This window comes from Leucoraja erinacea, chromosome 43 (assembly GCF_028641065.1).
Source record: "Leucoraja erinacea ecotype New England chromosome 43, Leri_hhj_1, whole genome shotgun sequence".
Classification (NCBI taxonomy): Eukaryota; Metazoa; Chordata; class Chondrichthyes; order Rajiformes; family Rajidae; genus Leucoraja; species Leucoraja erinaceus.
Genome location: NC_073419.1, coordinates 1,571,653 through 1,591,576, shown reverse-complemented (window position 1 = coordinate 1,591,576; position 19,924 = coordinate 1,571,653). Strand labels below are relative to the sequence as shown.

At 48.2% G+C, this 19,924-nt stretch overlaps 1 protein-coding gene across 3 annotated transcripts in view; it reads right to left on the bottom strand.

Moving 5' to 3' along the window:
- Positions 1–19,924, bottom strand: part of cables1 (Cdk5 and Abl enzyme substrate 1) — a 234,206-nt gene that overhangs the window by 115,947 nt on the left and 98,335 nt on the right. For 2 of the 3 annotated variants that reach the window (XR_008726430.1, XR_008726431.1), the window contains 3 exons: positions 14,762–14,868; positions 6,610–6,817; positions 4,975–5,781 (listed from right to left, as the gene is read on the bottom strand). Coding sequence is in view for 1 of the 3 variants with exons in the window: in XM_055664714.1 (XP_055520689.1) it covers positions 5,641–5,781; positions 6,610–6,817; positions 14,762–14,868 (456 nt within the window). In the remaining 2 variants the exon portion in view is untranslated. Of the gene's footprint in view, positions 1–1,567; positions 5,782–6,609; positions 6,818–14,761; positions 14,869–19,924 lie in introns of those variants that run through there. The other variant, XM_055664714.1, reaches the window with a different exon arrangement.

Here is a 19,924-nt window from a genome sequence, read left to right as displayed (position 1 = left end):
CTTGGGCGCCGAACCTCCCCCGGACCGGACCACCCCGACTTGGGCGCCGAACCTCCCCCGGACCGGGCCACCCCGACTTGGGCGCCGAACCTCCCCCGGACCGGGCCGCCCCGACATGGGTGCCGAACCTCCCCCGGACCGGGCCGCCCCGACTTGGGCGTCACTTCTCCCCTGGACCGGGCCGCCCCGACATGGGCGCCGTACCTCCCTCGGGCTGCGAGCGCCGCACCTCCCAGAGCTCGGCCGCTCCGACGGGAGCCTCGTTCCACCCTCGGGCTGGCCGCCCTCACGGGAGCGTCACAACCTCTCACGGGAGCACTGTTCCAGCCCTGAGCCGGACCACCCTCACGGGAGCGAGCTCAGGGCGAGTCCTGGCGGGCTCTGCCTCCGGAGCCTCGAGGTCGTCAGCTCCATTAGGCCTCAGCGCAGACGGAGGCAGAGAAGTCGCATTCCCCCGCAGGGAGAGACTGCAAACCCCGTTTCAAACCCCCCCCCCCCCCAAAACACAAACTAAAAACCAAAAACTAGACTAACCAAAACAAAATAAACAACATAAAAAACACAAAACAAACGGCACTGCCGGTGAGCCGCTGCAGCCAGAGCCGCGCTGCAACTTCCTCTTCTCCAGAGATACTGCCTGTCCCGTTGAGTTACTCCAGCTTTTTGTGTCTACCTTGGGTGTAAAGCAGCATCTGAAGTTCCCTCTGACACACAAAACTGTGATAATGGGTTTAATATGGGGAATCTAAAAAAAAAAAATCTTTAAACGCACATCTTACACATTAGACAGCTTTTATTGTTCTCATAGTTTGTCAACGTTTCAAAACAGAATCACGTCTATTGTCATAGAACTTGTTATCGGCTCGTATTATATTCAACAAACCTAGATCGGTGCAGATGCATGATGGAGAGAGCTACAAAATAAAGTTACTCAGTAAATCAGTTACCAGAGAAATTGTGTACGGCAACCAGATTCATCTTTGTCAACCACCAACTGGGAAGAAAGTGGAATCACTTTTGGATGGAGTTTGTTCGAAAGTTATCACTGGGAAAATCTCTGTACAAAACCATGAGAGGAGAAGATCGGGTAGAAGCACAGAGTCTCGTGCCCAGAATAGGGGAATCCAGGACCAGACGACATCCAGTGCCCTCCATAATGTTTGGGACAAAGACCCATCGTTTATTTATTTGCCTCTGTACTCCACAATTGGAGATTTGTAATAGAAAAAAAATCACATGTGGTTAAAGTGCACGTTGTCAGGTTTTAATAAAGGCCATTTTTATACATTTTGGTTTCACCATGTAGAAATTACAGCAATGTTTATACATAGTCCCCCCATTTCAGGGCACCATAATGTTTGGGACACATGGCTTCACAGGTGTTTGTAATTGCTCAGGTGTGTTTAATTGCCTCCTTAATGCAGGTATAAGAGAGCTCTCAGCACCTATTCTTTCCTCCAGTCTTTCCATCACCTTTGGAAACTTTTATTGCTGTTTATCAACATGAGGACCAAAGTTGTGCCAATGAAAGTCAAAGAAGCCATTATGAGACTGAGCTTACCCCTTAGGCTTACCAAAATCAACTGTTTGGAACATCATTAGGAAGAAAGAGAGCACTGGTGAGCTTACTAATCGCAAAGGGACTGGCAGGCCAAGGAAGACCTCCACAGCTGATGATGGAAGAATTCTCTCTATAATAAAGGAAATTCCCCAAACACCTTTCTGACAGATCAGAAACACTCTTCAGGAGTCGGGTGTGGATTTGTCAATGGCCACTGTCCGCAGAAGACTTCATGAACAGAAATACAGAGGCTACACTGCAAGACGCAAACCACTGGTTAGCCACAAAAATAGGATGGCCAGGTTACAGTTTGCCAAGAAGTACTTAAAAGAGCAACCACAGTTCTGGAAAAAAGGTCTTGTGGACAGATGAGACGAAGATTAACTTATATCAGAGTGATGGCAAGAGCAAAGTATGGAGGAGAGAAGGAATTGCCCAAGATCCAAAGCATACCACCTCATCTGTGAAACACAGTGGTGGGGGTGTTATGGCCTGGGCATGTATGGCTGCTGAAGGTACTGGCTCACTTATCTTCATTGATGATACAACTGCTGATGGTAGTAGCATAATGAATTCTGAAGTGTAGAGACACATCCTATCTGCTCAAGTTCAAACAAATGCCTCAAAACTCATTGGCCGGCGGTTCATTCTACAGCAAGCCAATGATCCCAAACATACTGCTACAGCAACAAAGGAATTTTTCAAAGCTAAAAATATGGTCTATTCTTGAGTGGCCAAGTCAATCACCCAACCCAATTGAGCATGCCTTTTATATGCTGAAGAGAAAACTGAAGGGGGACTACCCCCCAAAACAAACATAGGCTAAAGATGGCTGCAATACAGGCCTGGCAGAGCATCACCAGAGAAGACACCCAGCAACTGGTGATGTCCATGAATCGCAGACTTCAAGCAGTCATTGCATGCAAAGGATATGCAACAAAATACTAAACATGACTACTTTCATTTACATGACATTGCTGTGTCCCAAACATTATGGTGCCCTGAAATGTGGAGACTATGTGTAAACACTGCTGTAATTTCTACATGGTGAAACCAAAATGTATAAAAATGGCCTTGGGAAAGATTTAATAGGAATCTGAGGGGTCACTTTTTTCATATAATGGGTGTTACAATGGGTGTATGGAACGAACTGCCGGAGGAGGTAGTTGAGGCAGTGACTATCGCAATATGAAACAGTTAGACAGGTACATGGATAGGGCAGGTTTGGAGGGATATGGGCCAAACGCAGGCAGGTGGGACTAGTGTAGATGGGGCGCGTTGGTCAGTCTGGGCAAGTTGGGCCGAATGGTCTGTTTCACTCTATGACTCTATTCAATATTACTGGTCTGGAGTTCCTGTTTCTGAATAATATATTGTTTTTGCTTTAACACAACAGCAGGTAACAAAAAGTCTAAAAGCAGTTACTGGCCTATGTTTGTGCTTGTTTGGTTCTGATAAATATGGCTTGTTTTCACCAGCTAACAGTGCAAAGCATCTCATTCAAATATTTCACTAGTCAAGCATTATCAAAAAGGTTATTCAACGTAGGAAAACTCATTCTAAATAAGGGCGGCACGGTGGCGCAGCGGGTAGAGTCGCTACCTCACCGCACCCGAGACCCCAGGTTCGATCCTGACATCGGGCGCTGTGTGTGTGTGTGTGTGGAGTTTGCTTGTTGTCCCTGTGACCCGCGTGGGTTTTCTCCGGGTGCTCCGGTTTCCTCCCACATCCCCAAAGACGGGCGGTTTTGTCGGTTAATTGGCCCTCTTGAAAATTGCCCCCCTAGTGTGTAGGGAGAGGATGAGAAAGTGGGACAACATAGAACTAGCATGCAGAACACACTGCTGGTGTTAATCCAGCATCTGCAATGGTCGTCATGGACTAGGTGGGCCGAAGGGCCTGTTTACACACTGAATGAATGAATTGATCGATCGATCGACCAATCAAACGATCAATCAATCGATTGTTAAATCAATCGATCGATCAATAAATCGATCGATCGAATAATAAATCGATCGACCGATCAATAAATCGATCGACCGATCAATAAATCGATCGACCGATCAATAAATCGATCGACCGATCAATAAATCGATCGATCGATCAATAAATCAATCGATCAATCAATCGACCGATCAATCAATCGACCGATCAATCAATCAATCGACCAATCAATCAATCAATCAATCAATCAATCAATCAATCAGTCGACCAATCAATCAGTCGACCAATCAATCAATCTTCTTCACATACTTTCCCCATCACCAGTAATAAGCTCGGCTCTGGTTGATTGAGTGGGATAACGTAGAACTAGTGTGAACAGGAGACCGAGGGTCAGCATGGACTCAGTGGGCCGAAGGGCCTGTTTCCACACTGTATCTTTCAATCAATCAATTCAGGAGAGAGGGTGGAGGAAAGAAATCCAGCAATCAGACATACACTGGCTTAACAGCAATGGTTGGAGAAAGCTTATTTGGAAACGCCAAACACTTTGAATAGCACAGCAAATGTGCTCGATATCGACTCTAATATAGAGCAGTTTTACTAAAGGGCGCAGTCTTACACATGGCAATTATTCAGCAATAATCCCAACTGGGACATTTATAAAATTATAACGTGGTGGGCAATAAGAGACGGCTTTATACACACAAATTGTACAAACCTCGTAAGCCACGTCTCATTCTACGGTGTCTGAAAAAAGTCATCAGTGTTTAGAAGCAAAGGTAGACAAAAATGCTGGATAAACTCAGCGGGTGAGGCAGCATCTATGGAACGAAGGAATAGGTGACATTTCGGGTCGAGACCCTTCTTCAGACTGATGTGGGGGTGGGGGGGGGGGAAGAAGAAAGGAAGAGGTGGAGACAGTGGGCTGTGGGAGAGCTGGGAAAGGGAGGGGAAGGAGGGAGAAAGCAGGGACTACCTGAAATTGGAGAAGTCAATGTTCATACCGCTGGGGTGTAAACTACCCAAGCGAAATATGAGGTGCTGCTCCTCCAATTTGCGGTGGGACTCACTCTGGCCATGGAGGAGGCCCAGGACAGAAAGGTCGGATTCGGAATGGGAGGGGGAGTTGAAGTGCTGAGCCACCGGGAGATCAGGTTGGTTAATGTGAACCGAGCGGAGGTGTTGGGCGAAGCGATCGCCAAGCCTGCGCTTGGTCTCACCGATGTAGAGCAGCTGACACCTAGAGCAGCGGATGCAATAGATGAGGTTGGAGGAGGTGCAGGTGAACCTCTGCCGCACCTGGAAAGACTGCTTGGGTCCTTGAATGGAGTCGAGGGGGGAGGTAAAGCGGTTGCAAGGGAAAGTGCCCGAGGAGGGGGTGGTTTGGGTGGGAAGGGCCGAATTGACCAGGGGAGTTCTCTCCATAGATGCTGCCTCACCCGCTGAGTTTCTCCAGCATTTTTGTCCACCTTCGATTTTTCCAGCATCTGCAGTTCTTTCTTAAAACAGCGTTGGGAAGCAAATTCTTTGCGGAGACAATTATACATCTATTCATTATATAATGTGGGACAAACAGAAAATGCTCCTTCATAATTCTTCTGCTGAAGTTAAAACGAAATTGCAAACAAAATTCAACAAACAGTTCAGCACTGATGGTCGATGTCACATGAATAGACATCCTCAATAGAAATATCATCGCTACATTGCAAGGCTACAAAAGTGCATTTTCATTAGTGGAACATATAAAAATAGAAAGGTCTGTTTGATGCAGTGGGACATCAAGTTGGGGCCAGTACACCACACAATCTTCTCGCAATTGTTCAAAGTTCTGTGGGTCCTACAGACAGACGCAAAAAGCTGGAGTAACTCAGCGGGACAGGCAGCTTCTTTGGAGAGAAGGAATGGGTGACGCTTTGGGTCGAGACCCTTGGTCAGGGATAAGGGAAAGGAGAGATATCGTCATTCCCTAAGCAAGAAGAAGGGTCTCGACCCGGCATATCGCCCGTTTCCTCCTCCCCAGAGATGCCGCCCGTCCCGCTGAGTTACTCTGACTCTTTTCGGTTTGAACCAGCATCTGCGGTTCGTTCCTGCACGTGCTGATCAGAGAGGTTTCCTTGGCCCGCTCTCAGCCTGTGCTACGAGTGCTGGGCCAGTCTTCTGTAGTGTGGCAACACCTCCTGTTCTGAAAGGTGCAGAGCAAACTCCAGGGCAACGAGGACTGGAAACTCAAACGCTATCAGTTCACGTCTGTTCAGTCTGAACTTTTCCTCCAGTTTCTTCCGAGGGAAAAGAGAGAAAGCAAAAGTAAGCATCACATTGCAGAAACAAAGAACTACATGTACTGGCTAATACACAGAGTGCTGGAGTAACTCAGGCTGCTTCTCCAAAGAACTTGGATACATATGTCAGATATCAATAATGACAGAAATTCAATCTCTCTCACTTTCTCTCTCTCTCTCTCGCAATCAGTCTCTCTCAATCTTTCTCTCTCTCTCTCTAACTCTCTTCCTCTCTAACTGTCTCTCTCTCTCTCAATCTTTCTCTCTAACTCTGTCTCTCTGTCTCTCTCTCACTCTGTCTGTCTCTGTCAATTCAATTCAATTTAAAAACTTTATTGGCATGATAAAAAAACATTGTTATATTGCCAAAGTATAAAACATGACGTACATGTTTGAAATGCATCAGTATAAATACAAGTATACAGTGTATGGATAGGTATGTCGCTGTACATAAACTTGCAATAGACCTATAGCCCTTTATTGATTGCTACATGTTCCCGCAGCTGTAAGCAGCACAACACAATAGCAAGTTTAGCAATTCAATATTAATTTCTTAGTGTTAGTTAATGTCGATTAGTGAGTGTGTATATATGTGCATGTTGGTCATTCACTGTCTCTCAGGTTATGGCATGCCCTGTCTCTGTCTCTCTCTGTCTCCCTCTCCCTCTCATGTATTTACTCACTCTGTGTCTGTCTCTCTCTCTCTCTCACACACACTGTCTCCCTGTCTCTGTCTCTCTCTCAGTCTGTGTGGCTCTGTCCCTGTCTCCCTATCTCTGTCTCACTCCGTCTCCCTCCCCCTCCCTCACCCTCTCATGTACTTACATCAATCAGATGCTTGACCTCATGTTTGCGCAGATCGCTTCCCACTTTGGCCGCCAATAGCACGCAGGCGCCCGCACACAGCTTGCGGTTCTGCTTGTTGAGTTTGCCTTTCAGCGCCAGCTTCTCGAAGTAGACGAAGGACATGGCAACAGTGGGCTCCTCCAGACCACATTCCTCCTGTGCCAGCTTCCTCATCTCCCGCTTCAGGCTGCGGAAAGCAAAACAGGTCAGCACTAACTTGTATTCCTTCTGAATAAATAACCTTCTGAGGAAGGGTCTCGACCCGAACGTTACCCAATTCCTTCTCTCCAGAGATGCTGCCTGTCCCGCTGAGTTACTCCAGGATCTTCGGTTTAAACCAGCATCTGCAGTTCCTTCCTACACAAAATTATAACTGTTCTATGCTGTAGAATACATGCATGAAGTACGAACAGGCAGTGAAGTCGTTCACATGCCCAAGTCTGCATTGATGGTGCCTAAGTAGAGACAATAGATAATAGGTGCAGGAGTAGGCCATTCGGCCCTTCGAGCCAGCACCGCCATTCAATGTGATCATGGCTGATCATCCACAATCAGTACCCCGTTCCTGCCTTCTCCCCATATTCCCTGACTCCATTATTTTTAAGAGCCCTATCTAGCTCTCTCTTGAAAGTATCCAGAGACCTTGCCTCCACCGTCCTCTGAGGCAGAGAATTCCACAGACTTCCACAGATAGCGGAGTCAGGGGATATGGGGAGAAGGCAGGAATGGGGTACTGATTGGGGATGATCAGCGGTTATGAAAGGCAGAGAATTCCACAGACTCACCACTCTCTGTGTGAAAAAGTGTTTCCTCGTCTCTGTTCTAAATGGCCAACCCCTTATTCTTAAACTGTGGCCCCTGGTTCTGGACTCCCCCAACATCGGGAACATGTTTCCTGCCTCTAGCGTGTCCAAACCCTTAATAATCTTACATGTTTCAATGAGAATCCCTCTCATCCTTCTAAACTCCAGTGTACAAGCCCAGCCGCTCCATTCTCTCAGCATATGACAGTCCCGCCATCCCGGGAATTAACCTTGTGAACCAACGCTGCACTCCCTCAATAGCAAGAATATGGTTGAAAACTTTAGAGTCCTAGGATGTCAATATCCCCAACAACTTCTCCTGGACCACCCACATTGAAGCAACGACCATGAAAGCACACCACCGCCTCTACTTCCTTAGAAGGCTGAGGAAGATCGGCATGTCCCCTACAACTCTCACCAACTTCTACAGATGCGCCGTAGAAAGCATTTTATTGGGATGCATCACAGCACGGTTTGGGAACAGCTCCACCCAGGACCGCAAAGAATTGCAGCGAATTGTGGACGCAGCCCAGACCATCGCACAAACCAACCTCCCTTCCATTTCGGCAAGTCGCAGAAAAAACTCACGTAAGTGGGACAGGCCCTTTTGTATTTGAAACCCCACACTCGCTCAATTCTCCCAAACACATTCAAGATATGAAAGAGTTAAGATGATATTCCAACGTGGCAAACAGTGAGTGAAAATGTAACCTCTTGCGCAACAGGATCCACAAGGTCAGCAACTGTGATCCTGGACGGACTTGGTTTTAGATTGCACGCTGGACTTTGGTTTTGCACGATTACCTAGTATTTATCAATTATTAACTTGCAATATTGATTATTAGTTTAGTTTAGAGATACAGCGTGGAAACATGTCCTTCAGCCCACTGAGGCTGCAAACCCCGTACACTAACACTATCCCACACACACACACACACACACTAGGAACAATCTACAATTTTACTGAAGCCGATTAACCTGCACGTCTTTGGAGTGTGGGAAGAAACCGGAGCTCCCGGAGAAAACCCACGCAGGTCACGGGGAGAACGTACGAACTCCGTACAGACAGCGCCCGTAGTGAGGATTGAACCCGGGTCTCTGGCGCTGCAAGGCAGCGACTCTGCGCCACCATGCCGCACTATTTGTGTGTTATTGTTTCAGACAATAGACAATAGGTGCAGGAGGAGGCCATTCGGCCCTTCGAGCCAGCACCGCCATTCAATGTGATCACGGCTGATCATCCACAATCAGTACCCTGTTCCTGCCTTCTCCCCATATCCCCTGACTCCGCTATCTTTAAGAGCCCTATCTAGCTCTCTCTTGAAAGTATCCAGAGAACCGGCCTCCACCGCCCTCTGAGGCAGAGAATTAATGCTAATTTAATTTCTTTGACATTTGTTATTTCTATGGAAGAAAATAAAATGGAGAATGTCACAGTAATCTGCAACTGGAATAATTAAGCAAAGGAAATCCTTTGAAGGCTCCGCCTCTTCCTTTCTTTTTCCCACCCCCCCTGCCCCCCATCAGTCTGAAGAAGAGTCTCAACCTGAAACGTCACTTATTCCTTCTCTCCCTAGATGCTGCCTCACCCGTTGAAGTTCTCCAGCATTTCTTTCTACCCAGGAAGTCCCCAACAACACTCACCAACATCTACAGATGTGCCGTACAGATCATTTTATCACAGCTTGGTTTGGGAACAGCTCCATCCAAGACCGCAAGAAATTGCAGCGAATTGTGGACGCAGCCCAGACCATCGCACAAACCAACCTCCCTTCCATTGACTCCATCTACACCTCACGCTGCCTCGGCAAGGCCAGCAGCATCATCAAGGACCAGTCACACCCTGGCCACTCCCTCTTCTCCCCTCTCCCATCAGGCAAAAGGTACAGAAGTGTGAAAACGGACGCACACCTCCAGATTCAGGGACAGTTTCTTCCCAAAGTCAAAGTCAAAGCAAAGTAGCCTTTATTGTCATTCAGACCTTGCGGTTCCCAGCTGTTATCAGGCAACTGAACCATCCCATCACCAACTGGAGAGCAGTCCTGACGTCCCATCTACCTCATTGGAGACCTTTGGACTATCTTTAATCAGACTTCACCTTGCACTAAACATTATTCCCTTTATCCTGTATCTGTACACTGTGGACAACCTGATTAGAATCATGTATAGTCTATCAAGATATTGATAGCATTCAATGAAGAAAGCTTTTCACAGTACCTCGGTACACATGACAATAAACTAAACTAAACCAATATTGAATGAATGAAGACATGAATGAGTGTATAGAAATCTGTGGCAGAATAAGTTTAGCTTTTTTAAACTAGATTATATTTTAGAATCATGTTTCGTTGTTGTATTATGTGCTAGACTTGGTGGGACCCATTGGGTCCCAGCATCACATGGGAAGGCTGGTCACCAACGCAATATTCCACCTCTCCACCAATTCCAATATTGCTCGCCAGTGGGGGGGGGGGGTGTTCTGTTGCGCTAGTATGGGTATTGCGGGCCGATGGAACTGGTTTCCAGAGGGCTAGTATAGACATTGTGGGCCGAATGGATTCTTGGGCTGGCAACCAACTGTTGCAACGATTTTAAAAGCCAAGCCAAGGCAAACAATTTGGCTGCAGCCACCCGACAACCAAAATTCATTTTGTGAACACAAACTTTTTTAAAAGGCGAGGCAAACAATTGGGCAGCAGCCACTTTACAGCCACATCGAGGGGACTCACCGTGGAGTAGACGTGCATTCAGTGTTATTCGCAGCTCAGAGAACCATGACCCTCTCGCTTCCTGGGTCTGGCAGAGACTGAGTGAGGGACTACACTTCCGGGTTTTATAGTCCCGCCCCCCTGCCGCAAATGACAATGCTATTTCCTGCTAACTGTATTTCCCTAAGCATTTATTGTAATACTCTTTGCTATAACATACTTGACTAATAGTTTGCACTTGAAAGGAAAAGACCGTACTCAGCAAGAATGATGAAGAAAGCCTTTCAATTTTTCAGAAAATGCCCATCTGCTCACCGAGTCCACGCCGACCATCGATCACCCGTTCATACTAGTTCCATCTCATCCCATTTTCTCATCCACTCCCTACACACTAGGGGGCAATTTACAGAGGGGCCGATTAACCTACAAACCCGCACGTCTTTGGGATGTGAGAGGAAACTGGAGCACCCGGAGAAAACCCATCTACACGTCACGCTGCCTCGGCAAGGCCAGCAGCATCATCAAGGACCAGTCTCACCCTGGCCACTCCCTCTTCTCTCCTCTCCCATCAGGCAAGAGGTACAGAAGTGTGAAAACGCACACCTCCAGATTCAGGGACAGTTTCTTCCCAGCTGTTATCAGGCAACCGAACCATCCTACCACAACTACAGAGCAGTCCTGAACTACTATCTACCTCATTGGTGACCCTCAGACTATCTTTAATCAAAGTTTACTGGACTTCATTTGCATTAAACGTTATTCCCTTATCATGTATCTATACACTGTGAATGGCTCGATTGTAATCATGTATTGTCTTTCCACAGACTGGATAGCACGCAACAAAAGCTTTTCACTGTACCTCAATACACATGACAATAAACTCAACTATAGAGTCTTAGAGTGATACAGTGTTTGGCCCATCTACACTAGTCCCACCTGCCTGCGCTTGGTCCATATCCCTCCAAACCTGTCCTATCCATGTACCTGTCTAAATGTTTCTTAAACGTTGGGATAGTCCCAGCCTCAACTACCTCCTCTGGCAGCTCGTTCCATACACCCAACTGTGTGAAAACGTTACCCATCAGATTCCTATTAAATCTTTACTCCTTCACCTTGAACCTATGTCCTCTGGTCCTCGATTCCCCTACTCTGGGCAAGAGACTCTGTGCATCTACCCAATCTATTCCTCTCATGATTTTATACACCTCTATAAGATCCCCCTCATCCTCCTGCGCTCCAGGGAATAGAGACCCAGCCAACTCAACCTCTCCCTGTAGCTCACACCCTCTAGTCCTGGCAACATCCTTGTAAATCTTCTCTGAACCCGTTCGAGCTTGATACCCGGCACGATATCCGCGCGTGCGCACTTGTGGGAGGGTTGCTGGGCCCGCCGCCATTTTCAGATCGCCATTTTGATCTAATATTTCCGTAATAACTGAACGTTTCGAGAATCTCTGGCGTCTCAACAGGGGCCCAACAGGTCCACGGGGTCATCTAGTAAACTATGAATATTAATAGGATTGTGCAAAGACAAATTGGATTCACAGGACTGTCATATGCTGAGCGAATGGAGCAGCTGGGCTTGTACACTCTGGAGTTTAGAAGGATGAAAGGATTTCTTATTGAAACATATAAGATTGTTAAGGGCATGGACACACTAGAGGCAGGAAACATGTTCCCGATGTTGGGGGAGTCCAGAACCAGGGGCCACAGTTTAAGAATAAGGAGTAAGCCATTTAGAATGGAGACGAGGAAACACTTTTTCTCACAGAGAGTTGTGAGTGTGGAATTCTCTGCCTCAGAGGGTGGTGGAGGCCGGTTCTCTGGATACTTTCAAGAGAGAGCTAGATAGGGCTTTTAAAGATAGCGGAGTCAGGGGATATGGGGAGAAGGCAGGAACAGGGTACTGATTGGGGATGATCAGCCATGATCACATTGAATGGCGGTGCTGGCTCGAAGGGCCGAATGGCCTACTCCTGCAGCTATTGTCTATTGTCTATAAATGGTTGGTGTTTGAGGTTGAAGTTAGGGAGAACCAGCAGCTGTGATATACTTAAACTCTCAGAGTATGTTTGATGGGTTACACAAGGTTATTTAAAGAATAGAGCACACAGTATCAGGGCAGTGTATGGAACACAGCATTGATCCAGGGACAGGAAATAAATAGCAGCTGTACATGTGGAACTCATTGCCACACACGGCTGTGGAGGTCAAGTCAGTGGATATTTTTAAGGCAGAGAGAGATAGATTCTCGATTAGTGCGGGTGTCAGGGGAGAAGGCAGGAGAATGGGGTTAGGAGGGAGAGATAGATCCTTGATTGAATGGCGGCGTAGACAAGATAGGCCGAATGGCCTAATTCTACTCCTATCACTTATGAGCTTATGATCACATGGGATATGTTTTCCTTGGGAGGCTGCGATGTTGGTAGACTAAAGGGTCTGAGCTGGGCTCCAACTGTCCGGGGTCTGGATTAGTCCTTGGTTTAAACCAGCACCTGCAGTTCCTTCCTACAGTCTGCATTAGTGAGGTGGGCGCGGGGATGGAATACAGCACCGTACTAGCTGAGGAAGCCAAGCTGGGGATCTGGCGACACGGGTGCAGAGAGCCACTGCCTCACTGGGCCAGGGACCCAGGTTCGATCCCGACCTTCGGTGCTGTCTGTACGGAGTTTGCAAGTTCACCGCCCGTGACCTGCATTGATTTTCTCCGGGTGCTCTGGTTTCCTCCCACAGTAGAAGGACGAACGGGTTTGTAGGTTAATTGACTTTGGTAAAATTGCCCCTAGTGTGTGTAGGATAATGTTAGACAGACAATAGACAATAGGTGCAGGAGTCGGCCATTTGGCCCTTTTAGCCAGCACCGCCATTCAATGTGATCATGGCTGATCATCCACAATCAGTACCCCGTTCCTGCCTTCTCCCCATATACCCCTGACTCCGCTATCTTTAAGAGCCCTATCCAGCTCTCTCTTGAACGTATCCAGAGAACCGGCCTCCACCGCCCTCTGAGGCAGAGAATTCCACAGTTAGTGTGCGGGGATCGCTGGTCGGTGCGGACTCGGTCGGCCAGAGGGCTTGTTTCCAGGCTGTATCTCTAAACTAAACTACTGAACCTAAATATGCAGTGCAGGGGGAACTAAGTTTCCATTATGGATGTTTTAGGATTAACTGCAGGAGAGTGTGATGCAGTTTTCCTGACCAGATGGTCCAAGATTAGAATTTTATGCTTCACTTGTCCCGGCCAAATCGCTGGTATCGGAGCTTGCTGAGCGGATCTGTTTAATACATCGTCTTAACACCATCGTCTTAACTCCAGCCACTAATTAACAGCAAGATTGAATTCAAAATCGTGCATCATCATCAGGATAGTCACGTTCCAGTGTGCAGCTTGTTTGTGTCGGAAGGAACTGCAGAGTGCTGGAGTAACTCAGCGGGTCAGGCAGCATCTGTGGAGAACATGGACAGGTGACGTTTCACAGAGTGCTGGAGTAACTCAGCGGGTCAGGCAGCATCTGTGGAGAACATGGATAGGTGACGTTTTGGGTCAAAACCCTTCTTCAGACTGAGTCAGGGGAGAGGGAGGGGAGAGGTATGAAAAGGTACAGAACAAATCAGAGTCAAGGAGCCCACAATGGTCCGTTGTTGGCTGTGGATGAAGTGATAACGAAGGGATACGAACAGTGAAACTAGCAGGAAGACTAGGATAGGGGAGGAAATTATAGAATTACTTGGTTAGAGAAATCAATAATCATACATTGATAATTCTCATATTGCTGCTTTCAATGAATAGACTTAATTTTCGGTGTTAACTTTAGTGGTCAATTAATATTCACTTCTTCATGTCTTTGTGAGGAAACCAGGGTACCTGGAGGAAACCCATGTGGTCACGGAGAGAACGTGCAAACTCCGTACAGACTGCTCCCGAGGTTAGGATCGAATTGGGTTCTCTGGCGCTGTGAGGCAGTAGTTCTCTCCGCTGCTCAGTTTAGTTTGTTAGTTTAGTTTATGAGTTTAGAGATACAGCGCGGAAACAGTCCCTTCGACCCACCGAGTCTACACCCACCAGCGATAACACTATCCTACGCCCACTAGGGACAATTTACGAAGGAACTGCAGATGCTGGAAAATCGAAGGTACACAAAAATGCTGGGGAAACTCAGCAGGTGCAGCAGCATCTACGGAGCGAAGGAAATAGGCGAAGGCCTATTTCCTTCGCTCCATAGATGCTGCTGCACCCGCTGAGTTTCTCCAGCATTTTTGTGTACCATGGGATAATTTACACATACACCAAGCCGATTAACCTACAAACCTGCACGTCTTTGGAGTGTGGGAGGAAACCGAAGATCTCGGAGAAAACCCACGCAGGTCACGGGGCGAACGTGCAAACTCCGTACAGACAGCACCCGTAGTCGGGATCGAACCCGGGTCTCTGGCGCTGCAAGCGCTGCAAGGCAGCAACTCTACTGCTGCGCCACCGTGACCACCCTCATTGTCTCGTGTACCGAAGTCCAGCTGCACCGCTGTGCCGCCCTTTAATCTTCCAAACATGTTCCCCCCCCCCACCGGACCATCAGGCGATTGAACAGGTAAGCGCCCCGCACAGCCCCTGCTCTTCCTTACCTTCTTATCTTACTGAGCGTCAGTTTGATATGCGGGAACCTTTCTCTGAAAGTTTCATTCATGTCCTTTTTAAGATCAGAGGGTTTTACATACTCAATCACCGTGGTCTAAAGAGAGAAACAAAAACACTGGCTTAGCATCATGCAACATCCATTATACAGCACATCACTGGTCATCTTGTAGGAAGTAACGTTGCCAAAGTGACACACACCCATTAAGATACAAGATACAAGATACAATTTATTTGTCATTTGGACCCCTTGAGGTCCAAACGAAATGTCGTTTCTGCAGCCATACATCACAAACAAATAGACCCAAGACACAACAAAAATCATTTACATAAACATCCATCACATTGCCGTGATGGAAGGCCAAAAAAAAATATCGTCTCCATACACCCCCCACCCCCCCCCCGTGCACTCCCCCCCCCCCCCCCAAGACACAAAAACATCCCCCCCATAAACCCCACCCCCCATTGCTGTGATGGAAGGCCAAAAAAACTTTATCTCTCCACTGCGCTCCCCCCCCCCCCCCCCCCCCCCCCATGTCAGTCAAGTCAAAGTCAAAGCCCCCGGCTGGCGATGGCGATTGTCCCGCGGCCATTAAAGCCACGCCGGGTGTGCAAGGTCGCACACCGGGTTCTTGATGTTGGAGCCCCCGGCGTGCGCTCGCAGAGTCCCGCGGCCATTCCAAGCCGCGCAGGGCGGTGCTGTAAGGCCCCGCTCCAGGAGCTCTTCTACCCCGCAACTAGGGCGGGAGAAGTCGCCGTTGCGGGAGCCCTGAAAAGCGGTCTCCCTCCAGCGACCCGCGGGCTCCCGGTGCCGCCGTCCACCAGACCCGCAGTTGCAGCCTCCGAATCTCCGGAGGTCGGGCGGGCCAGCAGCAGCGCTCCACCACCGCTTCACCCGCTCCGGACTCGGCCAGCTCCGCGACGGTGAGGTGAGTCGTCGGCACCAGAGTCCCCGGTCTTCTCCTGTTGGAGGCCGCTCCTCATTGCAGCCCCAACGACAACGGAGACCCGACAAAGAAAAGGTCGGGTCTCCCATGCAGGGAGATATTTAAAAGTTACTTCCTCCCTCCCACCCCACCCCCACCCCCCCCCCCCCCCCCACACACACCCTAACAAAAAATAACAAAAACTACATAAAAACATAGACAAAAAATAATAGAAACTCAGACGGGCTGCAGAGGCCGCTGCTGACGGGCCTGTCCCACTGTACAAGGTCATTCTCCCGAGTTTTCCCCCAAATCGAACTCGGAGAATGTCCGTAGTACAATAGACAATAGGCGCAGGAGTAGAGGCCATTCGGCCCTTCGAGCCAGCACCCGCCATTCAATGTGATCACGGCTGATCATCCCCAATCAGTGCCTCGTTCCTGCCTTCTCCCCATATCCCCTGACTCAGCTATTTTTAAGAGCCCCATCTAGCTCTCTCGGGAGTTTGAGGATGTCTCGTAGCGGATCGTACGAGTAAAAAGTAACCATTTTTGTCATCACCAGTATTTTTTTTGTTACTCGTGGACATTTTTCACAGTGTTGAAAAAACGTCACGAGTTTACCGGATTTCCCGAGTATCTACCGTTACTCGTACGAGCCGCTACGGGACACCCACGAACTCCCACGGACATTCTCCGAGTTCGAATCAGGGGAAAACTCGGAAGAACTCTTGAATTAACTCGTACAGTGGGACAGGCCCTTAACAATGAAGCGACATTTATGAACTGTATTCACCCATCAATATACCAAACTTTTCCACCAATCAACTTCTAATTTAATAAACCAATAAGGGCTCTTAAAGATAGCGGAGTCAGGGGATATGGGGAGAAGGCAGGAACGGGGTACTGATTGGGGATGATCAGCGGTTATGGAAGGCAGGGAATTCCACAGACTCACCACTCTCTGTGTGAAAAAGTGTTTCCTCGTCTCTGTTCTAAATGGCTTACTCCTTATTCTTAAACTGTGGCCCCTGGTTCTGGACTCCTCCAACATCGGGAACATGTTTCCTGCCTCTAGCGTGTCCAACCCTTTAATAATCTTATATGAATCAATAAGATCCCCTCTCATCCTTCTAAACTAGAGAGTGTACAAGCCCAGCCGCTCCATTCTCTCAGCATATGACAGTCCCGCCATCCCGGGAATTAACCTGGTGAACCTTCGCTGCACTCCCTCAATAGCAAGAATGTCCTTCCTCAAATTAGGGGACCAAAACTGCACACGATACTCCAGGTGTGGTCTCACTAGGGCTCTGTACAATTCAGCTGGAGGGGAAATGCAACACACCAGCGGGAGGCCATCCGAATGTCAACGCACCAGTCGTGCCTTTTGAAGAATGCTCTCTTCATTCCAGCTTATAATAACCAACAGTGCGGATAAGATCCAGAGGAGGTTTACACGAAGGATTCCAGGAATGAGTGGAATCATATAACATTCTCAAGGGATTGGACAGGCTAGATGCAGGAAAAATGTTCCCCATCCAGATCAAGGGGCTGTGGTAGTGTAGCAATATAGACAACAGGTGCAGGAGTAGGCCTTTCGACCCTTCGAGCCATCTCCGCCATTCAATGTGATCATGGCTGATCATCCACAATCAGTACCCCGTCCCTGCCTTCTCCCCATATTCCCTGACTCCACTATCTTTAAGAGCCCTATCTGGCTCTCTCTTGAAAGTGTCCAGAGAACCGGCCCCCACCTCACTCACTCACTCACTCACACCCACCTACTCACCCACTCGGTACCCGGAGGGGAAGGGCTAGAGGCTGAAGGCAAGAAGTGGAAGCCAAGCTACTGAACGTATATCAAGCCAAAAAGCCAAGATACCGAACGGACACGACATCTCTGGGGACGGGATTGGTCCGACACCTTGTGAGTCATCGACAAAGGTCAGCGATTGGTCCAGACCCCCGCGTCCATCACATCACTGGCCGGGGGGAGACGGGACGGGGGGGGGGGGGGGGGGGGGGAGGGGGAGCTTGAGCTTGTGTTTGTAAAATGGTGGCATGACTCCAAGCTGCTGCGATTGCCACAGAGGAACTCAGCGGGATTGGCAGCATCTCTAGACAGAAAGAATGGGTGACTTTTTGTGTCGAGACCCTTCTTCACACACGGCATTGGGGGTTCAGTATTGATGTGGATAGAGAACTGGCTGGCAAACAGGAAGCAAAGAGTAGGAGTAAACGGGTCCTTTTCATAATGGCAGGCAGTGACTAGTGGGGAACCGCAAGGTTCAGTGCTGGGACCCCAGCTATTTACAATATATATTAATGATCTGGATGAAGGAATTGAAGGCAATATCTCCAAGTTTGCGGATGACACTAAGCTGGGGGGTAGTGTTAGCTGTGAGGAGGATGCTAGGAGACTGCAAGGTGACTTGGATAGGCTGGGTGAGTGGGCAAATGTTTGGCAGATGCAGTATAATGTGGATAAATGTGAGGTTATCCATTTTGGTGGCAAAAACAGGAAAGCAGACTATTATCTAAATGGTGGCCGATTAGGAAAAGGGGAGATGCAGCGAGACCTGGGTGTCATGGTACACCAGTCATTGAAAGTAGGCATGCAGGTGCAGTAGGCAGTGAAGAAAGCGAATGGTATGTTAGCTTTCATAGCAAAAGGATTTGAGTATAGGAGCAGGGAGGTTCTACTAAAGTTGTACAGGGTCTTGGTGAGACCACACCTGGAGTATTGCGTACAGTTTTGGTCTCCAAATCTGAGGAAGGACATTATTGCCATAGAGGGAGTACAGAGAACGTTCACCAGACTGATTCCTGGGATGTCAGGACTGTCTTATGAAGAAAGACTGGATAGACTTGGTTTATACTCTCTAGAATTTAGGAGATTGAGAGGGGATCTTATAGAACCGTACAAAATTCTTAAGGGGTTGGACAGGCTAGATGCAGGAAGATTGTTCCCGATGTTGGGGAAGTCCAGGAAAAGGGGTCACAGTTTAAGGATAAGGGGGAAATCCTTTAAAACAGAGATGAGAGAAACTTTTTTCACACAGAGAGTGGTGAATCTCTGGAACTCTCTGCCACAGAGGGTAGTTGAGGCCAGTTCATTGGCTATATTTAAGAGGGAGTTTGATGTGACCCTTGTGGCTAAAGGGATCAGGGGGTATGGAGAGAAGGCAGGTACGGGATACTGAGTTGGATGATCAGCCATGATCATATTGAATGGCGGTGCAGGCTCGACGGGCCGAATGGCCTACTCCCGCACCTAATTTCTATGTTTCTATGTTTCACACCATGACAGAACTGTTGTGACATTCCTGGAAAAGCTGAACAAGTCTTCAACCGCATTGCTAACACCCTCAAAGTCATATATTTATATATTTTACCGCAGAACGCACAATAACACGATGCATGCCTGAACATTAGCTGCCTGCTGCTGCTCGACTGGGAATATCATCTTAAATAAATAGCTCAAGGTGTCGACCTGTTTGGAGCGTGAGTACAGCCTAATCCCACTCCCAGAGGACGTCTAAACATGCCAGTATCTCTTAGTTTAGTCCAGAACAGCGCGGAAACAGACCATTCTCTCCCGCCATGCTCCCTGTCCCGCTGAGTTACTCCAGCATTTTGTATCTATCTTCAGTTTTAACCAGCATCTGCAGTTCCTTATTCAGTGAGACGCATGTTCATAAGTGACAGGAGCAGAATGAGGCCATTCGGCCCATCAAGTCTACTCTGCCATTCAATCGTGGCTGATCTATCTCGCCCTCCTAACCCCATTCTCCTGCCTTCTCCCCATAACCCCTGTCACCCGTACTAATCAAGAATCTATCAATCTCTGCCTTAAAAATATCCATTGACTTGTGGCCTCCACAGCCCTCTGTGGCAAAGAATTCCACAGATTCACCACCCTCTGACTGAAGAAATTCCTCCTCAACTTTCTAAAGGAACGTCCTTTAATTCTGAGGCTGTGACCTCTAGTCCTAGTCTCTCCCACTAGTGGAAACATCCTCTCCACATCCACTCTATCCAGGCCTTTCACTATTCTGTACGTTTCAAAGAGGTCCCCCCTCATCCTTCTAACATGCATCACTGGGGGCTGCGATCATCAGCAGCCTGCGTGTGTGGAGCAGACCTGCAAACAGCGCAGCTGCATGTCATTGTCGCTGGTTGGTGTGGACTCAGAGGATCTGACATGGGCATCACACGCCTCAGCACT